We start from the raw sequence: 23,523 nt of genomic DNA, 5'->3' as shown, positions 1-23,523 counted from the left end.
GAAGGAAGAGGGGATTAATTGTGGGAAGAGCAATCATGGAAGGGGAAATACCAAGTTCGAAGTCTGAGGGTGAAAAGTACCTATAACACTCCAGTAATAATGAAGCCAGTAAATGCAATCAAGTGTTACACACCCTTTCTTATCTCTTGAAAACATGTATTCAATAAAAAATAGCTCTAGAATGAGGATAAAAAAACTTGAAAGGATTACATTCCTAATTGTACTCAGAAACTAAGGAACTTACTTTTTGTATTAGACAGTTTATCCATTCTGGAAGAGCTTCTATATCCATGTGCCACACATGACAAATATTTTGATCATCAGCTGAATCATGTCTATCCTGTTGTATAAAAATGCATGATATTAGTCATTACCAGGTTCTGGATTTATTTAACGAATTTCATGTTTGAGTAAAACGCAAAAATATACATCTAGTTTTAGCTAGGAATAAAATATACATTGCTCTCCTCTCCTCACTCCCTCCTTAAACCCACAAAGACAAAAAAAATTTTTTTTTCAGGGAATAACCACTTGGGAATTAAAAAAAAAAGCATCAAATTAAATTTAAAATTTAGCAATAAGTCACTCAATAGAAAAATCTGGCACCCTATTCTTTTTTCCCGGGTGTAAGAAAAAACAGCGCCATTCATGACAACTTTCCTGGGCCTTTCATGTCTTATTCCATCTGTACTTTACTAATGACAGAATAAAGGAGTTGCTATATAATCTATCAAGATGCTCAAGAAAAGTACAAGAGGATGAGGGAGAAGAAGAATTGTGTAGGCAGCTGGAAAAGCCCCAACTAAATTTCAGCTGTGTTAGAACAAAAAATATTTCAAAGAGAGATACTTTTGGCTTTCTGAAATAGGTATGTAAAAATAACTATGATATATAGGTGAAGCGATACACGTATCAAAAAAATGCAGGACAGAGCAGCATGGAGATGTAGGACTGTTTATGACCTTAGTGAACCTTAGGCCAATTATTTTACCTCTCTGGGTTTCAGTTTCTTCACCTGTAAAATACTTCTAGATAGTTGCTAAGGTCCCTTCTGAGTATACAGAATGATATTCTATGATGACAAAAAAGAGTTGCTTGAGAATAACAGGGAAAAATAAGGCTTCTGCCCACGGACCCATTTCCAAGGTGAGATTTTACATAGATATAGTATTTCCAAGTTGCACAATTCTTTTTAAATTTCCCAAGCAGTTACACAACTAGATACTATAATTGGATTAACAAAATAAACAAGGAAATTACTAAACATCCTTTCTAAGTTTGTATTCATAGTGACACGAATAAAAGAAGACTGAATGTCTTTAAGAACCTTTCAATGAATAATTTACATTGTGACTTGGAACCAAGATCACCCTGAATTTCTAGGTTTAATCTCCCAAGCTGGTTCCTCTGGGCCCTATATCACTTTTCTCTTCCATTCATACATATTAAGATACTAAATGGTGGCCCCATATACAAGAAAAGTTTCAGTATGATGTATTTATATATCAGAAAGATCTATAAAGAAGCCATCTTAATCTAATTTCTGTCAGGCTCTTAAAAAAATCATGAAGTAAATTAAAAGAGGAAAGGACAGGAGATATTGTTGTATGTTAGACCACATTTCACTATTTTGTACACTGTACACAATTGTATTTTATATATATTTATTTATAATGGAGAAAAAATACTCTTGTTAAAAGGTTTCAAAATTTTCTAATTCTAATGTTCTAAAAATCTACAACACAAGTACAAAATACTTCACTGACCAATACAAAGTCTGTTGAAAAGGATTTATAGTGGGCCAAAGAGTTACTTTACAGTTCTATTAATGATGCCTGAACTTTAATTCTGGCTAACAAAATGCAACTTACCATGTCAACAGTGAGAATAATGAGAAACAGCCAGGCAGGCCCAGGCCAAAATGAAGAACATATTACTGAATGGAAACAAAGTGAGGAAAAGAGGAGGAGATACTACGACACAAAAAGGTTTATTTTATTCTAGATTCTCATGAAACAGAAGATGGAAAACTTCAGGCAGAGCGAAGAAATTACTGGTTTCAAGGTGGTAAAGTGAGTGCATATTCCAGTTGATCCTCTCTCTCAAAACAAAAAACTAATACAAGACATTTACAAAAAGAACCCAACCGCTGAATTAGGAAATACAGATGGGGAGATTTCAATGAATCAGAAATTATGAGGAACCTGTGAAAGATTAGTGAATAAATAAAAGCACAAGGCATCTAAGTTCCAAGTACATAATAGATGAGAACAACACAAAGAATGGTCCATGTCAAACAGGTGAAAACCAGAAACAGAAAAGGTCCTGGGTAACTATCACGGGCAGTGAGTAAGTCTGTCTGCCTCCAGGCAAGAGGAGTACTTGGACAAGAGAAAAATGGGGCAACATTCCAGGGTAGCTAGAGATGCCTAAAAAAGATGGAAAGCATTTGCAGCAAGTTTAGAAGATGAGCTACTGAGGACCAATGTCTATTCTTGCTAAAAATAGTACTACAGCATATGAAGAATGTGAACTAGATTTGTTTGTACCAATAACATGCATCGCTGCTACGTACTCTTTGTTCTTTTAAAAAAAAGTCAGGTGAAAGAAATAAATGCACTCTGAACTATGATATTAAAAGCATATATAACCTAAAATTAGATGAGCAGTATTATGGCTTTTCTATGGAAACAAACAAAAATGGATAGAAAAAGTCCCTAAAAGGCCATGTAGTAAGTTGCTAACATTGGTTAGATTTTTTTTTAATTTTTTTTAAACATTTATTTATTTTTGAGACAGAAAGAGACAGAGCATGAACGGGGGAGGGTCAGAGAGAGGGAGACACAGAATCTGAAACAGGCTCCAGGCTCTGAGCTGTCAGCACAGAGCCCGACGCGGGGCTCGAACTCACAGACTGCGAGATCATGACCTGAGCTGAAGTTGGCCGCTTAACCGACTGAGCCACCCAGGTGCCCCAACATTGGTTAGATTTTAAGGAAGAAAGACCAAGGGTAGGAGTTACTAAAAGGAAACTTTAACTTTCTCCTAAGTGTTTTAATGGGAGAATATATTAAATTACACTTACACGATTACAATTTTATTTAAAAATTGGTTCAAGTGAAAAGGAAATAAATTGATTATTTCTGATTCTGGCAATCCTAAAGTAAGTGGAATTAGATATGCTCTCAGCATTATAATAGATAATACTAGGGAAATATATTTTTTAAAAAATTGTATAAGACCTTGGACAAAATAAATGGCAGGACTGCGAACACTGAGAAGAGAAACATAAATGAGGGGAGCCTAAAAATCACCCTTGATTTCTGCCGTGGGGAAATTCTAGAATCTTGATGTAGGGAGGAGGAAGCCAAGAACATAGAAGAAGTCTTGCTGATAAAATGAAGATCTAAGTGTACAGAGGATAAATAGCTAGAGTTTATAGACAATGTACTGGCAAGGAGAAGCCTACAAATAGAAAAAAATTCCAGAGAACTGTAGGGATTCCTTTAAATCTTTGGTTGAATACCAATATGAACACATGTTGGGTGAAATACCAGAGAACCACATAAAGAAAATTTACCAAGGAAAAGGTATCTGCTAGTGAACTGTAAATTTAACTATTCACACAGGGATCACAGCAAGCTGGGAAGATATTCATGCTCCAATTAGCCAGAGTAGCAAGATCTCAATGAACATCTTGGGTATTTAGTAGATTCTAAAGAGTCCTGCCATAAGAGCAGAGCTAAATTAGCCCTAGAATAAAGCCCATTAGAAATCAACCTACAAAAATTTAAAAATAGGCCTGCAGGGGCGCCTGGGTGGCGCAGTCGGTTAAGCGTCCGACTTCAGCCAGGTCACGATCTCGCAGTCTGTGAGTTCGAGCCCCGCGTCAGGCTCTGGGCTGATGGCTCGGAGCCTGGAGCCTGTTTCCGATTCTGTGTCTCCCTCTCTCTCTGCCCCTCCCCCGTTCATGCTGTCTCTCTCTGTCCCCAAAATAAATAAAAAACGTTGAAAAAAAAAATAGGCCTGCAAAGAATCAAAGTCAATCACTAGTAATTTATATGCCTGCTAAAAACCTCTTTAAAGGAAGATAATAATATTCAGATACTCAATATTAAAACTAAATGTCCAACTTACAAAAAAAAATTACTAGATACGTGCAAAGCAAAAATGACCCATAACGAACAGAAAAAATCGAGCAACAGAAATAAACCCAGAAAAAAGTGGAAATGACTGCATAAGCAGATAAAGACATTAAACCAGCTATTATAAATATGTTCAAGCATTAAAAGTAAAACATGAATAAAACAAAAACAGAAAAGTCTTAAAGTAACAACAAACAAATGGTATATCTAGAGATAAAAATTCTATCCAAATTAAAAATGTAACACTGTGTGTCAACTATACTCAAATAAAAACTTAAAAGTAAATTTAAAAATTTTAATAATTTTTAAGATAAAAAAAAGAACAGTGAGAATGAAGCCCTGTAGCTCTCAATCAGAGAGTAAAGTAAGTTTCTTTGACCAATGACTGAGTTTGGCTGTAGGTTTTTCACAGATGCCTTTTATCAAGTTGAGAAATTTTCCTTCTTCATTTTCTGAGAGTTTCTATCATGAATGGGTATTGAGTTTTATCAAATAATTTTGCCACATGTATCAAAATGTTCATTTTTTTCTTCTCCATTCTATTGATACACTGAATAATATTGATTGATTTATGAATGCTAAGCTAATTTTTATTACATAATGTGTAAATTTATTCCTAAATTGTTCATGTTTTTTTGATGCTGCCATAACTGGTGTTTTACCAGGTGCTTACTGCGGTCTTCTGTGGCTAGTTTAAATAGAGTTGAATTACCATACTGACCTTATAGTCTACAAACGTACTAAACTCACTCCTTGCTGGTTTTTTGTAAATTCCTTAGCATTTACTAAATATATGATAATATATTACTAAATTGTACTAATGTTTTATCAAATATTTTTGAGACTATCTTCATAAGAGGTGTTGATGTGTGGATATCTTTTCTAATAGTATCTATTTTTTTCCTCTGTCCCCCTCTCTCTCTGCCCCTTCCCTGCTTCTCTCTCTCTCAAAAATAAATAAGAATGGGGAAAAAAAAGAATACTTGTTTGTTTTTGGAGGGTACAGGTTTTCATCTCAAATTCATCTCCTTTAATTGATGTAGGTCTGTGCGTAAAGTCTATTTTCTCTTGATTCATTTAAATAATTTGTATCTCTTTCAAGTTTTATTCCATCTAGGTTATCAAATTTTTTCATAAAATTTTTCACTACATTGTTATTATTCTTTTAAGGTCAGTGCCTCTATAATGATGTCTCTCTTCTTCCCTGATATTAGTCATTTGTGTTTTATCTGTATTTTCTTGTTCACTCTAGTGACATATTAATTTCATTGTCTAAAAATATATCTTTTGATTTCATTCTATTTTCCTTTTTATTAACTTCTGACAGGTGTTAGTTTCTTCCTGTTGCTTACTTTTTTAAAAAAATTTTTTCAGGTTTTTTTCTTTTAATGTTTATTTATTTTTGAGAGAGAGAGACAGAGTACAAGCAGGGGAAGAGCAAAGAGAGAGGGAGACACAGAATCCAAAGCAGGCTCCAGGCTCCAAGCTGTGAGCACACAGCCCGAAGCGGGACTTGAACTCGTGAACCACCAGATCACAACCTGAGCTGAAGTCAGACACTTAACTGACTGAGACACCCAGACACGCCTCCTGTTGCTTACGTAAGATTTAATGTGCTCTTCTTGCTTTCTTACCAAGCTGGAAGCTTACATTATTGATTTTAGGCCTTTCTTCAAATAGAAGTACTTACACTCTAAAGTTTCCTGTGACCGCTGCCTTATCTGCATCCTACAATATATAGCTTATGCATTTTCCTTTTCATTTAATTTCAAGTATTTTCTAATTTTTCTTGTGATTTCTTCTTTGACTTTAAGTTTTAAAGTATGTTTTTTAATGTGCAAATATTTGAGGATGTCTCAGATAACTTTCTGCTATTGTTTTCTGATTTAATTTCATTGTACCTCAGAGAACATATGTGGTATTACTTACTTTCTTTAAAATCTAAATAATGGTCCAACAAATGGTATATCTTGAAGAATACTACATTTGCACTTTAAACAAATACCTGTTCTGCTGTTGTTGGATATGTTTCATAAATATCAGTTGTGTTGTCTAAATGTAATGTTTTCTTACTGAATTTCTGTCTTCTTATTCTACAGAATATGTAGAATATTCTTACTCTACAGAATATGAAGAATATTTGTTTATGAAACAAACCCTAAAATTTCCAATTATAATTATGGGTTTATACATTTACTCTTTAAATTCTGTCAGCTTTTGCTTCAAGTATTTTAAAGTTCTGATATTAGTTACATACATACTTCAAATTGTTATGCGTTTCTGGCGTATTACTTACTTCATAATTATGAAAATTATCTCTTTATTTTTAATAGTATTTGTAGTTTTGAAATCTACTTTGCCTGACATTAATATAGCAATTCCAGTTCTCCTTTGATTTATGTTGGGATGATAAAAATGTGTTATTACTTCATTTTATATTTCAGTGAATTTCTTATAAAAACATATAGTTTGAAATTTGTAATTGAAGCATGTATATCACTTGCATTTAATGTTAATACCAATATGTTCAAGTTTAAATTCAGTATCTTATTTCCTATTTGTCTCATAATCTCTCTTCTGTTTTTCTTCTTTTACTGTCTTTTACTGTTGGCGCTTTAGAGCTAATTATTTCTCCTCTCCTCCTCAGTGGTTGTTCTTTTGTTTACAATATGCATCTTTAATTTATCATAGTCTTCCTTTAAATTATAATATATGACAGTATGTGCAGATTGGAAACTTATGCAGTGTACTTTGATGTTTTGCTTCCTATTCTTTGTATTATTGTTCTCACACATTTTATTTTTGCATTTATCAATTACACGATAAACTGTTAACATTCTGCTTTAACAATTGTCCTTTAAGGAAAATTAAAAGGATATGTACATTTACCAACACATTTACTGTTTCAAGATCACCCTATTCACTTGTACTGATACAAATCCCATTTGATGACATTTTCCTAATACCTGAAGAACTGCCTCTGATAGTTCAAATTTACTGGTGATGAGTACTTTGAGGACATGTTTCTATGAAAAAGTTTTCATTTCACCTTCATTTGAAACATTTTATGTACTGTAAAATTACTCTGTAGTATACAGTCCCCTGGATTTTGTGAAATGCATAGGGTAGATTATACATAACTATGATCAAGATACAAAAGCAGTTCCACTATCTTCCTCAAATTCTTTCATGCTGGCTCTTCATAGTCAATACTTTCCTCCCCACTTCCCAATCTGTTCTCCATTCCCATGATTTTATCACGCTGGCTCACCCTGTTCAAGTGGGATAGTCAGTTCAACAAACCTGAAACTTCCCCATCTTCCCCTGAATCCCAGTTCAGCTTCTCCACCTCCTCGACCAGACAGACGTGTATCTAACTCTTTGATGAAGGGGTATAGTTTCTGACACATATTCACAATATCAAGAACAGAGATAATGAAAGCGACTTAGGTTTCTATTCATCTTCTAGGTTGCCAGCTTTTCCTTGCTATACCCTACTTCACATTTATCTTCCTTTCCTAGCTCTGTCAGTCTTAGCACACACTATGTCCCGGTGTCTTAGGGGTTCAGCTATCTCAGTGCTCCTGTTCCTTCTAGTTACAGTTCTGGGCCTGGCATTTTTTATGTTTTCATTTCAGTATAGACAACATATAACGCTAATTTCAGGTGTACAACACAGAGATTCAAAATGCATTATGCTATGCTACCAAAAGTGTAGCTACCATGTGTCACTGGTACACTATTACAATATCATTGATTATATTCCTTATGTTGTACCTTTTTATCCCTGTGACTTACTCATTTCATAATTGGAAGCCTGTATCTTCCACTCCCCTTCACCCATTTTGCTGTCCCACTAACCCTTCCCTCTGGCAACCATTAGTTTGTTCTGTGTATTTATGGGTCTGATTCTGCCTTTTATTTATTCATTTTTTTAATTGCACATATGAGAGAAATCATATGGTATTAGGCTTTATCAGTCCGACTTATTTTACTTAGCATAATACCCTTTAGGTCCATTCATGCTTTGGCAAATGGCAAAATCTCATCAGTCACTTCAATAAATGGTGCTAGGAAAACTGGACACTACATGCAAAAGAATGAAACTTGACCACATTGTAACACCATACACAAAAATAAGCTCAAAATGGATGGAAGACCTAAATATGACACCTAAACCCCTAAAAATCCTAGAAAAGAACACAGGTAATGATTTGACATTGGCCACAGCAACTTTTTTCTAGATGTGTCTACCAAGGTAAGGGAAACAAAGCAAAAAAACAAACAAACAAAAAAAAAAAAAAACCTATTGAGACTGCATCAAAATAAAAAATATTTTGCACAGTGAAGGAAACCATCAATGAAACCCAAAGGCAACCTACTGAATGGGAGAAGAGATTTTCAAATGGTACATCCAATAAGGAGCTAATATCCAAAATATATAAAAAAAACTTACATAACTCAACACCAAAAACCTCCAAAATGATCCAATTAAAAAATGGGCAGAGGACAAATGGACATTTTTCCAAAGAAGACACCCAGATGGCCAACAGACACATGAAAAGATGCTTGACATCTATCAATAATGCAAATCAAAACCACAATGAGATTTCACCTTATACCTGTCAGAATGGCTAAAATCAGAAACTCAAGAAATAACAGGTGTTGACAAAGATGTTGCAGAAAAAAGAACTCTGGTTCACTGTTAGTGTACTGTGCACTAAATTAGCACAGCCACTGTGAAAAACAGTATGGAGGTTCGTCAAAAAATTAAAAATAGAAATACCATATATCCAATAATTCCACTAACGGATATTTTCCCCTTCCCTCCCTCCAAAAACAATGAAAACACTAATCTGAGCAGACAGATGCACACTTATGTTTATTGCAGCCTTATTTACAATAGCCAAGATATGGAAGCCATCTAAGTGTTGAATGATAGATGACTGGATAAAGATGTGGTGTACATATACAATTCACTCTTTTCTATGCCACATTGTATTGATGTTCCAAGTTAGTAGAGTATGGCAAGAAAAAGAAAAGAGACACACAGATTAAAAATAAACAAAATAACAAAATACAACTTCACACACACTAGGATGGCTAATAAAAAAAATATTAAAATAAAAAGTACATAAGTGTAGGTGAGGACATGGAAAAATGGAACCCTCAAACATTTGCAGTGGGAATGTAAAATGGTGCAGCCACTGTGTAAATAATACTGTTTCTCAGTAAGTTAAACAGAATTACCAATTTACTTACCGAGTCTACTCCTGGGTGTATACCCACAATAATTGAAAATAGGTGTTTAAACAAAAACTTGTACACATATGTTCTTACCAGAACTAATAACAATAATCAAAAGGTGGACGCAACCCATGTATCGATCAACTGATTAATGTATAAGCAAAATGAGGTGTATCCATAAAATGAAATATTGTTCAGCTTCAAGAGAAATAAAATAGTTATACATGCTATTATGTGGATAAATCTTGATAACATAATGCTGGTAAAAGAAGCCAGACACAAAAAGCTACATAGTGTCTGATTCCATTTGCATGTAATATTCATATCTACAGACATAAATCAGATTAGTAGTTGCCTGGGCTTTGGGGGAAGGGGAAATGGAGAGTGACAGCTTAATGAGTATGGGCTTTCCTCTTAGGAGGATGAAAATGTTCTAGAATTAGACAGTGATGATGGATGCACAACACTGCAAATGTACTAAATATCCCTCGTGGTAAATTTTATGTTATGTATATTTTAGTACAATTTCTAAAAAAGAACATAGTAACTTTTTTATTCACAGTCAGTATACTATGAAAAATACTAAGGAATTCACCAAAAAAGCTGCCTAAAAATCTGCATAATTTCAGTATACAACATCAACACACCAATTTCTGTATATCGCATTTCTGTATATTAACAACAAATAAAAAGTGAAAATGTTTAAAGTATCACTTACAATAGCATAAAAAAACATGAACTACGTAAGTATAAATTTGACACAACATAATTAAGACCTGTCCACTGAAAACTACAAAATACTATACAAAGAAATTAAAGAAGACCTAATTAAACTAAGGAATATACCATGAAGGCTCAATGTTTTCAAGATCTCAATTCTTCCCAGATTAATCCACAGATTCACCACAATCGTACTCAAAATCCCAGAAGATCTATTTATTAAAATTGATGGATTACAAAATTTATGTGAAAATGCAATTGACCTAAAACACCCCAACAAATTCTGCAACAGAAGAAGAAAGGTAAAGGCCATACACTATCTAATCTCACCAGTTATTAGATCAATGGAATGGAGTCCAAAAATAGACCTGTATATAGAGTCAATTAATTTTTGGTAAATATTTCAATGTAATGAGAAAAGATCTATTTTTCAGTAATTGGTGATGGAACAACTGAGGTTAAAAGAAAACCAAAAAAACAAAACAAAAAACCTTGATGCTTACCATACACCACACACAAAAATAACTCAAAATGGATCAGAGTTCTAAAAAGTAAAAGCTGTAACTGTAAAGTGTCTAGAAGAAAACAGAGGAGAAAACCTTTGAAACCCTGTGATAGGAAAAGGATTCTGAGAACACAAAAACACAAACCATAGAGAAGAGGATATGATAAACTGGATTTCATCAAAATGAAAACAATCTACTGTTTGAAGGTGTCACTAAGAAAATGAAAACATAAACCTATACCTGACAAGAACTTTTTAGCCAGAATATGTATGTAAAAAAAAAACCTCTTACAACCAAGTAAGAAAAAAACGTAATTAAAAAATAAATGAGTGCATATTTTTTTTCAATATATGAAATTTATTGTCAAATTGGTTTCCATAGTAAATGGGTGCAGATTTTAACAGACACTTCACAGAAGGAGATATACTAGTGCTCAAAACCACATGAAAAAGGCAGAACATCATTAGCCCCTGGAGAAATGCAAATTCAAAGCACAATGATACCACTGCACATTTATTAAAAAAGCTAAAAAAGAAGAAAAAGAGGAGGAGGATGAAGAAGAGGAGAAGGAAAAAAGGAACCAGCAATATCAGTACTGACAAAGAGCAAATGAAAATCTTATACATTGCCAGTAGGAATGGCAAATGGCAAAGTCATTTTAGAAAACCATTTGTCAGTTTCTTAAAAAGCTATGCCTACACTTACCACAAGACCTAGCAATTCCTAGCAATAATCAAGAGATATGAAAATATATGTCTACGTAAAGATTTGCATATAGATGTTCATAGCAACTTTATTATAGCTCAAAACTGCAAACCTCCTAAACGTCCCAAAACAACTATGGCATCCCTACAGTAAACTATAGGATCCATATAACAGAGAATATTCAGTAATAAAAAGAAATCAACTACTGATAGATGTGTTAACATAAATCAACCTCAAAAACTTATCCTGAGCATAAAAAAAACTATATATGAAAGAATATACTTATATTCTCTCTCTAAATATATATACATATATATTTGTGTATGTGTATATTTGTGTACTTTCTACACATATAGCTTCCGTGTGTGTGTGTGTGTATATATATATATATATATTATACATAGTGTGTGTGTGTATACATATATATATTATACATAGTTTCTCTCTACACATATAATTTCTATATATAGAAACTCTGGAAAAAACTGAATACTGTACACGTTGGCTGCAGGTACATGAATACGTATACATTTGTCAAAACTCATTCAAGTGTGCATTTCATTACATGTAAGTTACACCCAAATAAAACTGATTTTAAAAAATATGAAAGTATCCTTAAGAAAAGTTATTAAGAAACACTTGTGAATCACACAATTTTGTTGGTAAGCTTCATAGGACATATACTACCCTAGTCCTCTCTGTATCTTCAGATAAAAAGACAGCCCCTGAAATACAACAGGCACTTACTAAATGCTTGATGAATGAAAGAAAGCCTATTCTGTGCTCAATTTTTTAGAATTTTCACTGCAGTTATTACCTTTACCTTTCCGAGCCCTATAGTTTTTAAAGTAGTTCCTTCAAACTAGTGAAGACTGACACAAATGTGCAAAGATAGTGTGCCCGTTTTCCCTTTCTGTATTCTTAAAGAAAATACATTTAAGAAACTGAATTCTTAACAATTTGATCATATATGAGCCAAGGCTCATCGTAACAAATTTCAGTGGACTATACAAATCTGTTTATTAAAGAACTTTGGGAAACTATTTGGAAGTGACTCCATAAAAATAAGCAGTCTAGCTTTACCTAAATATTTTTGCCTTAGAAACAAAATGAAATTAAGGATGACATTTTTGTAGAATATAATTAATCTCACAAACATCCATACTCAAACACATTAGCCCCTTACATTAGGAGCTGAGAGTTCTTCAGAGTAGTCTAAATGCAATGAATTCTTTAAAAAGCTGTTATCAGGAATACAAATTCGAATAGACAGTCATCTTTACTTTGTTATTAGATCCAGAACTACTTCTGACTTTTCAAGCTTCTGTCTATATATGAACTAAGTAAATAATTCTACATTGGTACAATAAGCAGTAGGATACTAATGTCAAAGTAAGAAATGGCAATCAACCTATCAATATTTATTTCATGATTACTAGACCCAGTGTTGACCATAAAAAGGGAGTAAAAATTTATATGTAATATATAAACGCATATATATACAAATATAAATATTTATATATATATATGAATGCATGCCAGGCACTAGGCTAGGTACTTTAAATTTATTGTCTTGTTTGTTTATTTCATTGTGAGTATTCCATTAATTTAATCATAAAGTGATTATGATATTTAATCCCCTAAGATTGACCACGATAACTAAGAAACCACCATCGACTACAAACTGTAGAGATGCTTTATGAATATTTTTGGGAGAATAAATTGGGAGTCACAATTCTAGGTAGGTAAAAGATATTTTAAAAGGTACTTATGTTTACTGGCTCACTAACATTTATACTGTGTTTACTATGCCCAGGCATTGTTTTAAGGATTTTTACTACTTTACAGATAAGGAAATTGAGACAAGAGAAATTAAGTGACTTTTATGTAACTTGTCCAAGGTCACATATTAAGTAGTAAAGCAAGGATTTCCATCAGGCAGTCAGGCTTCAATACTCCTGTCCTGAGTCACTAAGTTTCCATTGTTACTTCCTGCATGTAATAAATACTATTGTTTTCAGGGCAATCAACTTTCCGTTATCTTTAGCATAAGTATGTTTTAAGGTGATACTACTTTTCCTGAGCCTTAGAAAAAAAACAAACCAAAAAAAAAAAAAAACCTGAGGCATAATTTATTTTTAAGTTAACCAAAACCATTACACTAACTTATATAAGAGGAAAGGTAGATTTAGAAAAAATTCTACAGTTTCTTCTGATATGGGACCCCCCAACCTGACCTTTATTTGAGAACTATTAGTATAAACCAAGCACACGTTTTTCTCTAAATAGTTGAGTTAAACCACAGTTTCATGCCAAGAGAAACAAAAGGAAAATTGGTTACAGCAACTGATACAGGTGAGAGGAATGTAAAGGCTGGATAAAGACTATATAGTGTTCTGTTTCCTCTTCAGAAAGCTTAGAAAGGACCAAGAAAGCCAGTGTAAACAAAGAAGCCTCAATTATAAATAATGAGACTGCCAACTACTTCACCTGTACTTATACACACAGTCCTAGAAAATATATATATTATTCATGATATTTACTTCCAATATAGACTTATCGGTAAAGTAGGACATATCATACAATATTATGTTTAGTTTATAAATCTACAATCATCTAATGTTTTAAAAATCATACAAGTTTATATGATAAGACAAGTTCTAATGACCGTATTTTAAGACAAATGACAAAATGGAAGGATTCCAATTTCAGGAATTTAATGCGTTTCAAGTAATGGCATGAGATGTTATCTCCTAGAAAAAAATCAAACTGAATATTAGAAAAACTGTATCACTAGGACTTAATAAAACCTTACTAGACAGTTTTCTCATGTCTCAAATTTATACATGAGGAAAGAATGAAAAGTTAACAGCTAATTTCACCTAATGCTGTCAGAAAAATGTTGACAAAATATTTCATAAATGAAATAATTAGTTTCAAGCAGCAGGGGGAGCTAAGGCATTGTTAATTTGTACTTTAAGGGTAGGGAATGTTTCTTGTTGCTGTATATACAGAGAACTTCATTTAATTTTAAAATTATAAATTTTATGTGTTTTCTTTTTATCATTTAATGATCTTTACGATGCTAATCAAGCAGAACAGGTTCAATGTAAAAAGTTGACATAGACAATTTAATATTCCAAGATGTTTTGAAAAATGTTCAACATTTGGCATTTCCAATGTTAGCAGTAATATTCCCTCAGCTAATTTATTAAAAGTGAGCCAACTATACACTTAACTATTACTGCAATAAACACAAGGAAAAGACAGAGTAACAAACATGTCACTTACATTAACATTATTAACTGAATATTTAAGTGTTACAAAAGTAAAAGAACCAAATTCTATTACACTGCCCTTTGTTTCTTATTTGGACTCTGAGAAGACACTTCAGGATGAAAAAAAAAAAACATTTTTTTTTAACTCAAAAGGTCGGAATGAATGAAAAAAAAATATTAAAAGACTCACTTAAGGGCAGTCTCCCACATCTGTTGTTGCCTAGCTTTCTAAAAATTCACTCTTCACACAATAGCCAAAATGATCTTTTTAAAATTCAGTGGTCATATCACTTCTTTTCAGTAACTTTCCAGCTCTTACAATAAAAATCAAAGTCCTTAATTTGGCTTACAAGACCATAAATGATCTAACTGGTAACTTGTTTTTCTTGCCTCAAATCTTGCCCAAACTTCCTCTTGCTCTCTCAACTCCAATCATGGAAATCTTTTAGTTTCATGGATATGCCACATTCTCTCCAACATAGGTCTTTGAACATGCCGGTCTCAAAGTTTAGAATGTTCTACCTTCCTGTTACAAGCAGTTTCAATTCTGTCTACATACTGTTCTTATGGTTCCCAATACTTTTTCTTCTTGCCACTTACATGGCCAATAAATATTTATGATTGACCACTATCCTGAAAGCTTCACAAGGACAAGGCATCTCTCTCTTCTTGTTTGAATTTCCAGTGTCTATTACATGAACTATTTGTTGTGTCTTACTCGGTTTGAGTTGCCACAACAAAATACCACACAGCTCATGTGGCCTAAACAGAAGACATTTATTCCTCACACTTCTGGCGGCTAGAAATCTGAGATCAAACTGGCAGTCAGCAAGCTCAGATAGGAGTAAGAACTCTCTTCTCAGCTTGTAGATGACTGCCTTCTAACTGTGGCCTCACATGGTGGACATAAAGACACATCTCTCTCCTCTTCTTATAAGGCCACAGTCTTTTCAGGCTAGGCCCCCATCCTTAAGATCTCATTTAAATCCTAATTATCTCCTGAAGACATATCTCCAGATAGTCACACTGGGTAATAGAACTTCAAAATGAACCTGTACAGAGGACTCCATGAAGTCTGTAGCGTGTGGAAACTGAGTATGAAATATCTGCTGCCACTAAGGGAACATAAAAATATTTAAAATGTAATAAACAATATAAATATGATTTATTTCAATATGAGAGCCATTGAAGGAAAGATATCCTAAGATTAATAAAGTCAGAGGGAAAATGAGCAAAATATGTAGCCACAAAAAGGTGGAAGAGTTGTGTAATCCAATAATCAATTCAACACTCAGCGATTACATTATAGCCACCTTGGTGCTGGGACGGTGTTTTAAAGCTGAAACACTTCACAGAATGTAGCTCAAAAAGAGTCAGACTTTGTCAGTTATAATGCTTTTAAGTGTTGGATTATTCCTCAGTCCCCATTTTCCTCAACTCACTAGAAGCTGGTACTTGTCGCCACAACTCTCTCAACTATAATGAACACTGACCAATGATCTCCTCTTTGCTAAAGCCAATGTACACTGTGAATTGTCATGCAGGGTCTCTACACATGACCAGTTTGTCTGCCACCTCTACACAAATCTTGGGGGCACCTTTTACAGACCAGCACCCTCTGGAATCGTGCAGTGTACAATCTGTACTTTGAAGCCAGTGTCTGTTCTTCGATATCTCCCCACAATACCCAGTGCTATTAGCCAATCTCTCTTCCTAGAAAACATCCATCCTTCGAATTCTGTTAACACTATATCCTGATTTTCAGTCCTACCTTTCTTGCTACTTTTTTCTACTCTGTGAGCTTCATTTTTTCCATCCATCCTTTAAATACCCTTAGACCCTCTTCTCTCTTACTCCATTCACACTCAGCATGGTGAGCTCACCTACTGTCATAGCTGCACTCTCCACTTGTATGCTAATGATTCCCAAATCCACATTTTTATGCAGATGTTCTCAATCCCACATCCTCAGAATCAGTAGCCTCCTAGACATCTCTATTGGAATGTTCTATAGACCATATAAACTCAACATGTCCAAACTGTATCATCAAAGCTGACTAAAAAACTAAAAATGAGGACACCATCCCTAGCCACTGGCAAAGACTTCACAAATGGAGGGCATTTCTGTCATTTTATTTTTATGTTTTTAGGGTTTTTGTTATTTTGCTTTTGGTTCTTACTTATATTTCATGTGCTGCAGCCCTAAAGGGTAGGGTAGGAGCCCCTTTTCTCCATGTGGGCATTGCAGACTGCCTCGAAATTCCACTCTAAATTCCCTGGTACATGCCTTCCTACGTGCTAGTGGCTGGAAACTGAAGTTCAAATGTCCCAGATTCCCTTACAGCTCAAGTTCCACATATACCTAGCTTCCACCAAGCTGATATACCCAATCGCTATTAGGAAAGATACGTGATGACTGCATTTGTGCTTTGTTTTGAAGGTATTTGACTATTCTGCAGCACAAGTTACTGTGATCCCAGTATCCAGTTTTTAGTTTTGTGGGGGCTGAGAGGCAGAGCGTAACCTCCATTTCCTGGCATTGGACAGGGCTAAAGAAGTGTGGTTCTCAAGCCAAAAGCTATGGACTTCAGGTTCTGTCTCCCTAGGTTCTTAATCTTCTAGGTTGTTCTGAAGGCCATTTCACATCTGTGTGGGGTGATGAAGACAGGAGACAGAATCTGAGGTTTGCTCACGTTGAGCAGATTCTAAAGGGGAACGCCTACATAAAGTTGGGCTATAACCTCAGTTTAAGAGTGAACAAGCAATAAATCTGTTGCTCAGAGGAACACAGAAGAAAACTTGCTAATGTCAACATGAAAGGAAAGGGAAAAAAAAATCTTCCCCTGAGGGCACAGAAGTATTTCTTAAACAAAAAGTACAAAACATAAAGGAGATGATTAGTAAGTTCAACTACAGTATATTATGAATTTCTGTTCATGAAAAGATACCACAAAGAGTGAAATACAACTTCTACAAACTGGCAAAAGATATTTAGAATAAAAAAACAGAGTATTCGTATTTAGAATACACATAGGACTTTCAAAAACCAAAGCAAAACCACCTAAAAACAGGCAGAAAAGAAGACATTTTACAGAAAAGACAAATGGCCTCGGAGATGACATGTTAAATGCTGGCAAGGATGTGGAGTGACAGCAATGCTAAACCATTGCTCATGGCACTGTCATCTGAAAAAAGTTTAGTGCCTCCCAGTGAGGTTGGAATATGCACATACCCTAGGATGCTGTGACTTTATTCTTAGAAATACACTCCTGCAAACTGGCAAAAGATATTTACAACAGAAAATATCTGTGTCAAGACATGTAGAAGAAAGCTCATAACAGCACTGTTTTTAAAAACAAAACAAGATAAAACTCAAATTATCAAAAGTGGAATGAATTACACCAGAATACTGCATTACACAAAAGTGAACATAAGTGGTAGTTATACTGAACGTGATAATTTAAGTAAAATCAACAATTTCTGGAAGAACACCTACTTACAGTGTGATTTCATTTACAGAAATTAAAACAACACAACACTTCCAGAAATAAACACAGTTTATTTTATACCCATGTTTTTAATTGTAGTTTAATAGGAAATAAAGATAACAGATAACAAATTTAGCATTCTTTCAGCATAGCATCTGATAAAATTATGTTCAGATTCCAGTATTTTATTTTATAATTTACTTTAATTAAAACAGATCTTTTATTCACCTTCAATATTTTTATGAAACGTTTCCATTTAAAAATGTAAAGTGTTTCTATAATTTAAAGAAAGACTGAAAAAGAAGCTAATACCAATATACCCACTACCCAGTTTAGTAAAGACAAACACGACTACCACTTTAGAAGCCCCATCAGGACCCCTGATTACCTACTCCTCCTTTCTCCAGACTTAACAATGATACTGACTTATTCCTAAGCCTAGCTTTTAATAGATGTTACCTATGTAGGTGTTATTTTACATGCATATTAGATATTTTAATATATTTTATTTTACATAAACAATGAATATATATTTTTATAAATATGTATTGAATATAAATTATTTTATATAAATATGACAGTTTCAATAGTTTTATGTGTGTGTATATATACTTATATATACATATATGTGTGTGTGTATGTATATATATATATATATATATGTATACATATACATTTTATTTTAAATATAAAGCTACAGAGACGAACAACAGATCGGTAGTTGCCTGGGGCTGGGCATGGGTGCAGGCAAATAGGCCTGAGGAAACTTTCCGGGGTAACGGCAAGGTTTTAAAACTGTACTGTAGTTGGTGGTTGCCCAACACAAATATTTACTGAAAATCATTTAATCATATTCTTACAATGGGTGAACTTTATGGTTTACAAGCATGTGTGGGTGTAGTTTTTTGCTCCTTCTGGGAAGCCTTCCATGACTAGCCCAGGCAGCAGTTTGTTCACATCTCTCTGTTACTGTACTTATCAAATCAGTCTACACCACTTGACCTGTTTTGAACTAGGATTTAAAGCTCCTAAAAAATAATAATAAAATGAAACAAAGCTCCTAGAGGACAAGAATATTTTTTGTATTCCGTACCAGTTTCTTCCACAACCCATCCCAATACATCCTAAAGTAGCACCTAGAATTTTCTCGCTCATTAAGTAACTGTTAAAGGAATTAATGACTGGGAGTTCTGCAGGTAAATGAAGTAGCAGCCACTCTATTGACAAAGTGTAAGACTGCATGATACCCTGAGGGAGGAGCCAAAGCAGCAAAGTGAGTGTGGAGTTTAGAGTACTCCCTTTGGACCCTCAATGTCAGGTCCAAGTGTAGCTGCACTGCTTAGAAAAAGTACAAACTGGAGCAAATAATTTAATTGTCTGTGCCTCAGTTTCCTTATCTATGAAATGGAAATTATCTTCCTCAAGATAATCTATTCTTATGAACTATAAACAATAAATAATACAAAACATTTATAACAATGCCTGACCAATAAGCACAAAAAAGGTACTTGACATCAGTAATCAGTAAGGAAATGCAAAAATGCAAATTAAAATTATAATGATATACCAATATACATCTAGCAGAATGGCTAAAATTACAATCTGAAAATACCAAGTGTTGACAAAGATGTACAACTGGAATTGTCATCATTGTTGTTGGAAATTAATATTCACCCTAGAAAACTAGTAGCAGTTTCTAAAAAAAAAAAAAAAATATTAAAACATACCCACTCTAATGATTCAGGAAGGAATACTGACCAATGAAGTTTGGGAAGATGCAGCCTGGAACATGAGTGAAGGGAGCTGTGACTAACTTTCCAGCAGAACCCTGGAAAGCTCCCTAATTTAGATTCTGAATGATGAAAAAAAGCAGGCATGAGAAGGCCTAGTTACTGCCTTTTAGGATTACAGTTGAGATCTGTAAGCCTGTAAAGTGAATTAATATTTGTAAAGCATTTGGAAACAATACCTGACATAGCATGTTATACTAGTGTTTGTTAAATATATTTAAAAAAAAATACCTAATCTGTGCCCCCCAGAATTCATTCCTACATATACACCAGAAAATACATATCAAACACAAGCACAGAAAGTTTTTTACAAAAATACTGACAGTTTTATTCATAACCCAAAACTAAAAATTCAAATGTCCATTCACAGAAAAAAATAATAAATTGTGGTATATTCATCAATAGCACATACTCAGTAAAAAACAATAACAACAAACTACAAACACAAAACACGAATGAATGTCTAAAACATTATGATGAACAAAATAAGTCAGGTACAAAAGAATACATACTGTCTGATTCTATGTGAACGAATCAAGGTTAAGAACAAGCAAAACTATCTATGGTGATAAACATCAAAATAGTAATTGTACTGTGAGAAGGAGAGGAGAGAATTGGCTGGAAAAGGGCAAGAGAACTTTCTGGAATGATGGAAATGTAGACCTTGATCTGATTCATGGCAGGACTGAAAAAATTTATGAAGTTGCATACTTAATTTTTTTTTTTACTCTAGGTAAATTATACCCAACAAAATACTCTTAGCATGACCAGTTTTTCTTTCCCAATTAAAATGCTTTGCCAGTTTTTAAAAAGTATCTGTTATGTAGTTAAGTATGTAAACCAAAATGATCTACTATTATCAGTTCCAGTTGGCTAATTTGTTAGACTTATGAGGAAATAATCATAATTACACATGGCTGAAGCAAAAAAGAAAAAAGAAAGAAAGAAAGCAAAAAGAAAACAAAAACCAAAACCTGAGTATCTCTTGAAGAAGGAGAAGTGAATAATGGCAGGTGATTACAGCCACTCTCTTTGTTGAAAGGACAACTTCCTATAAAGTCTATGGATTATGATCTAGTTTGCACCTCTTTCATAATGCTCTTAGAGAAGTTTAGGGCTTTTAGTTTTGTTGCTTAAAAAGCCTTTATTTTTGCCAGGGTGACCAGTTAAATGCTTTTAAATATTATTCAGGTTTTCCTACTGACTCTGAATTATACATGAACTTCCTAGGCCCATACTGAATATTAAACACATACACACACGCATACACACACACACACACGTGTGTGTGTGTATGCGTGTGTGTATGTGTGTACATATATATACACTATATACACAGTTACATATATATAAAACTTATTTTATTTTATATACACACTATATATATACACACACAATAAAATAAGTTTTCCATTTCTCACTAGGATCTTGAATTTAATTTTGTGATGATGACTAAGGTTCATTCATAGTGGGAATAAGAAAAACACTGACTATTATCTTCAACTTAAATCTATGATACTGCACTTAAAATTTTAAGGGCATGTTAATGTCAGCAGCTAAAAATAAAATTAATTTTAACTGTGGAAGATGGGAAGCCTTCTGAATAGCACTTTGAAAATGTTTTCAGTGGTGAGGTAAAAGAACATAAAAGAAGTTAAGCCAGGTGTTAAGGGACAGGTGTGCACCTGTGGGCGTGCTCGCGGCATTTGTATACTAGGAAATAGTTTGAAGTTTGGAGTACTCACCGTAATCACTTGATTCTCAAGATATCTCATTAAACAACCAGAACTTGCTATACATTTTCTACATTTCCAACAACGAAGAATACTTATGTCTTCTTGATTGTGATTTTTAGTTATCAATTCTTCATTTCTTTTCATCTGTGGGAAGATGAATGCACTTTTCAATGCTGAACTGTGTCAGAATAAACTTGAGTTTCTAAACCCTTACCACCACATCAGCTACATGTGGAGCAGAAGAAAAATAATTCTTATTTACTGAGGTACCTACTACCAGGTCTTGGGCTAGGGACACTCTATAAACTATGTCCTGGATAGAAAATTCAATTATGATGATGATGAATTTTGTTAGTGACTACCAGCTTATTTTATTTTTGCAGAACATTTTATGTCTTTTTCTTTCCATCTTTCTCTCACTAAAAGTCATCAAAAGCAACTGCTAAAGGGTCAATTAAATAAGTTACTGCAGTGGCCTTAGAAGAGCCATAACAAAGAACTACAAATATTCTTCTAAATAGGAAGTTTAGATAACCACAGCATTAAATTTTAAACATAATAGAATTTGAGTTGTAGTTAATTATATGATAATAGTAAGTACTTTCTTTAAATTGATGGCAAAAATTCTTTATCCTAAATGCAGTAATTTCTCTTAAATATTGTACTCAGTGGAACAATTATTATACTACATCTTGTGGTATATGTAGTCAAACAAAAACACTTGGAGAATCACCCTACCAACTTTGTACTCTTATTTTTATACCTGAGATTTTATGTAAATACTGTAAATTAGAGCAATTTGGCAGAACAATTTCACACTAATAATTCCAAAATATGTGCAGTATATTTAATAACGGGCCTGGTAACTATTCATTAGAAAGAAAGGAAATGTTATTTATTAAGGTATCCACAAGGGACTGACTAGTTCCCTGGCCACATTTCCTCATTTCTTAGCTGTTTCATTTTTCATTCATTCTTCAACATTTCCTGACAGCTAACCAAATGCCACACAAACTCTGGGGACAAGAAGTTGAGTAAAACTTATTTTCTGTCACAAATGTACTCACTGGGTAGAAAACTGATCAAAGTAATGAACAGTTTTCTACTATAGCTCATTATAATCACTTGGGAAACTTTAAAAAATGATGCCTACACCCCAGTCATAGAAATTTTGACTTATTAGGACATGGGGAGGGAGTTAGGAGTGGGTAAAGTTCCCCAAGGGATCCTACAGTCAGGGTGGTCCTATGGTCAGGGTGATCCTATGGTCAGATCCTATGGTCAGGGTGAAGATAGACACGTATTATACAAACAATTAGCTAAACTGCAAGACTTAAGGACTATAAAAGAGAGAATTCTGATATACTTTCACCAAACTGAAAGGATTTAAGGAACTGCCTGGGAGGGCACAGCATGACCCTCTTACAGCCAATCTAGCTCCTCCAACCTTCAGGTAGCTAGATCCAGTTCTGTCTCCACCAACAACCGCACAGACCATCTTAGTCCAGTTGACTACTCTAGGTCCTCAACCATCTTAATAATACGGTATTTGCAAATGTCTCATCTCCTCCTGCCTTTTTCGTTGTTGAAACCCTCTCCTTTACTTCTTTGGCACTCCTTTCTTCGCTCTAGATCCTTCTAAGTGTCTTAAATCCTCATCTCCCTTTTTAAACACCAGTGGTTCTCAGCCAGGAGTGGAGACAGCAGGGAGGGGTCCTATCAGAATCAAGGATGGAGAAACTCCCTATCTATGTTCCTCCTCTCCTTGAGATGCACATGCCTCCCTATTTTTCCATCCTTTCCTCCAAGTGTCAAGATTTTCCATGCTTTCTTGGGGTGCAAGTATGCAGTTAGAAAAAACCCTGTAGGTGAGTCTAATAAGTGTTGAGAATTACTGAAAATTACAGTG

General features: G+C 34.0%; 1 protein-coding gene across 1 annotated transcript in view; it reads right to left on the bottom strand.

Moving 5' to 3' along the window:
• Window positions 1-23,523, bottom strand: part of RNF180 (ring finger protein 180) — a 211,313-nt gene that overhangs the window by 161,774 nt on the left and 26,016 nt on the right. The window contains exons 2-3 of the mRNA XM_043591137.1: window positions 21,624-21,758; window positions 245-340 (exon numbers count right to left, since the gene is read on the bottom strand). Coding sequence (XP_043447072.1) covers window positions 245-340; window positions 21,624-21,758 — 231 coding nt within the window. The remainder of the gene's footprint in view (window positions 1-244; window positions 341-21,623; window positions 21,759-23,523) is intronic.

Source organism: Prionailurus bengalensis, chromosome A1 (assembly GCF_016509475.1).
Source record: "Prionailurus bengalensis isolate Pbe53 chromosome A1, Fcat_Pben_1.1_paternal_pri, whole genome shotgun sequence".
Taxonomy (NCBI): Eukaryota; Metazoa; Chordata; class Mammalia; order Carnivora; family Felidae; genus Prionailurus; species Prionailurus bengalensis.
Note: the sequence above shows the minus strand (reverse complement) of the source record. Positions and strands in the feature narration are given on the sequence as shown.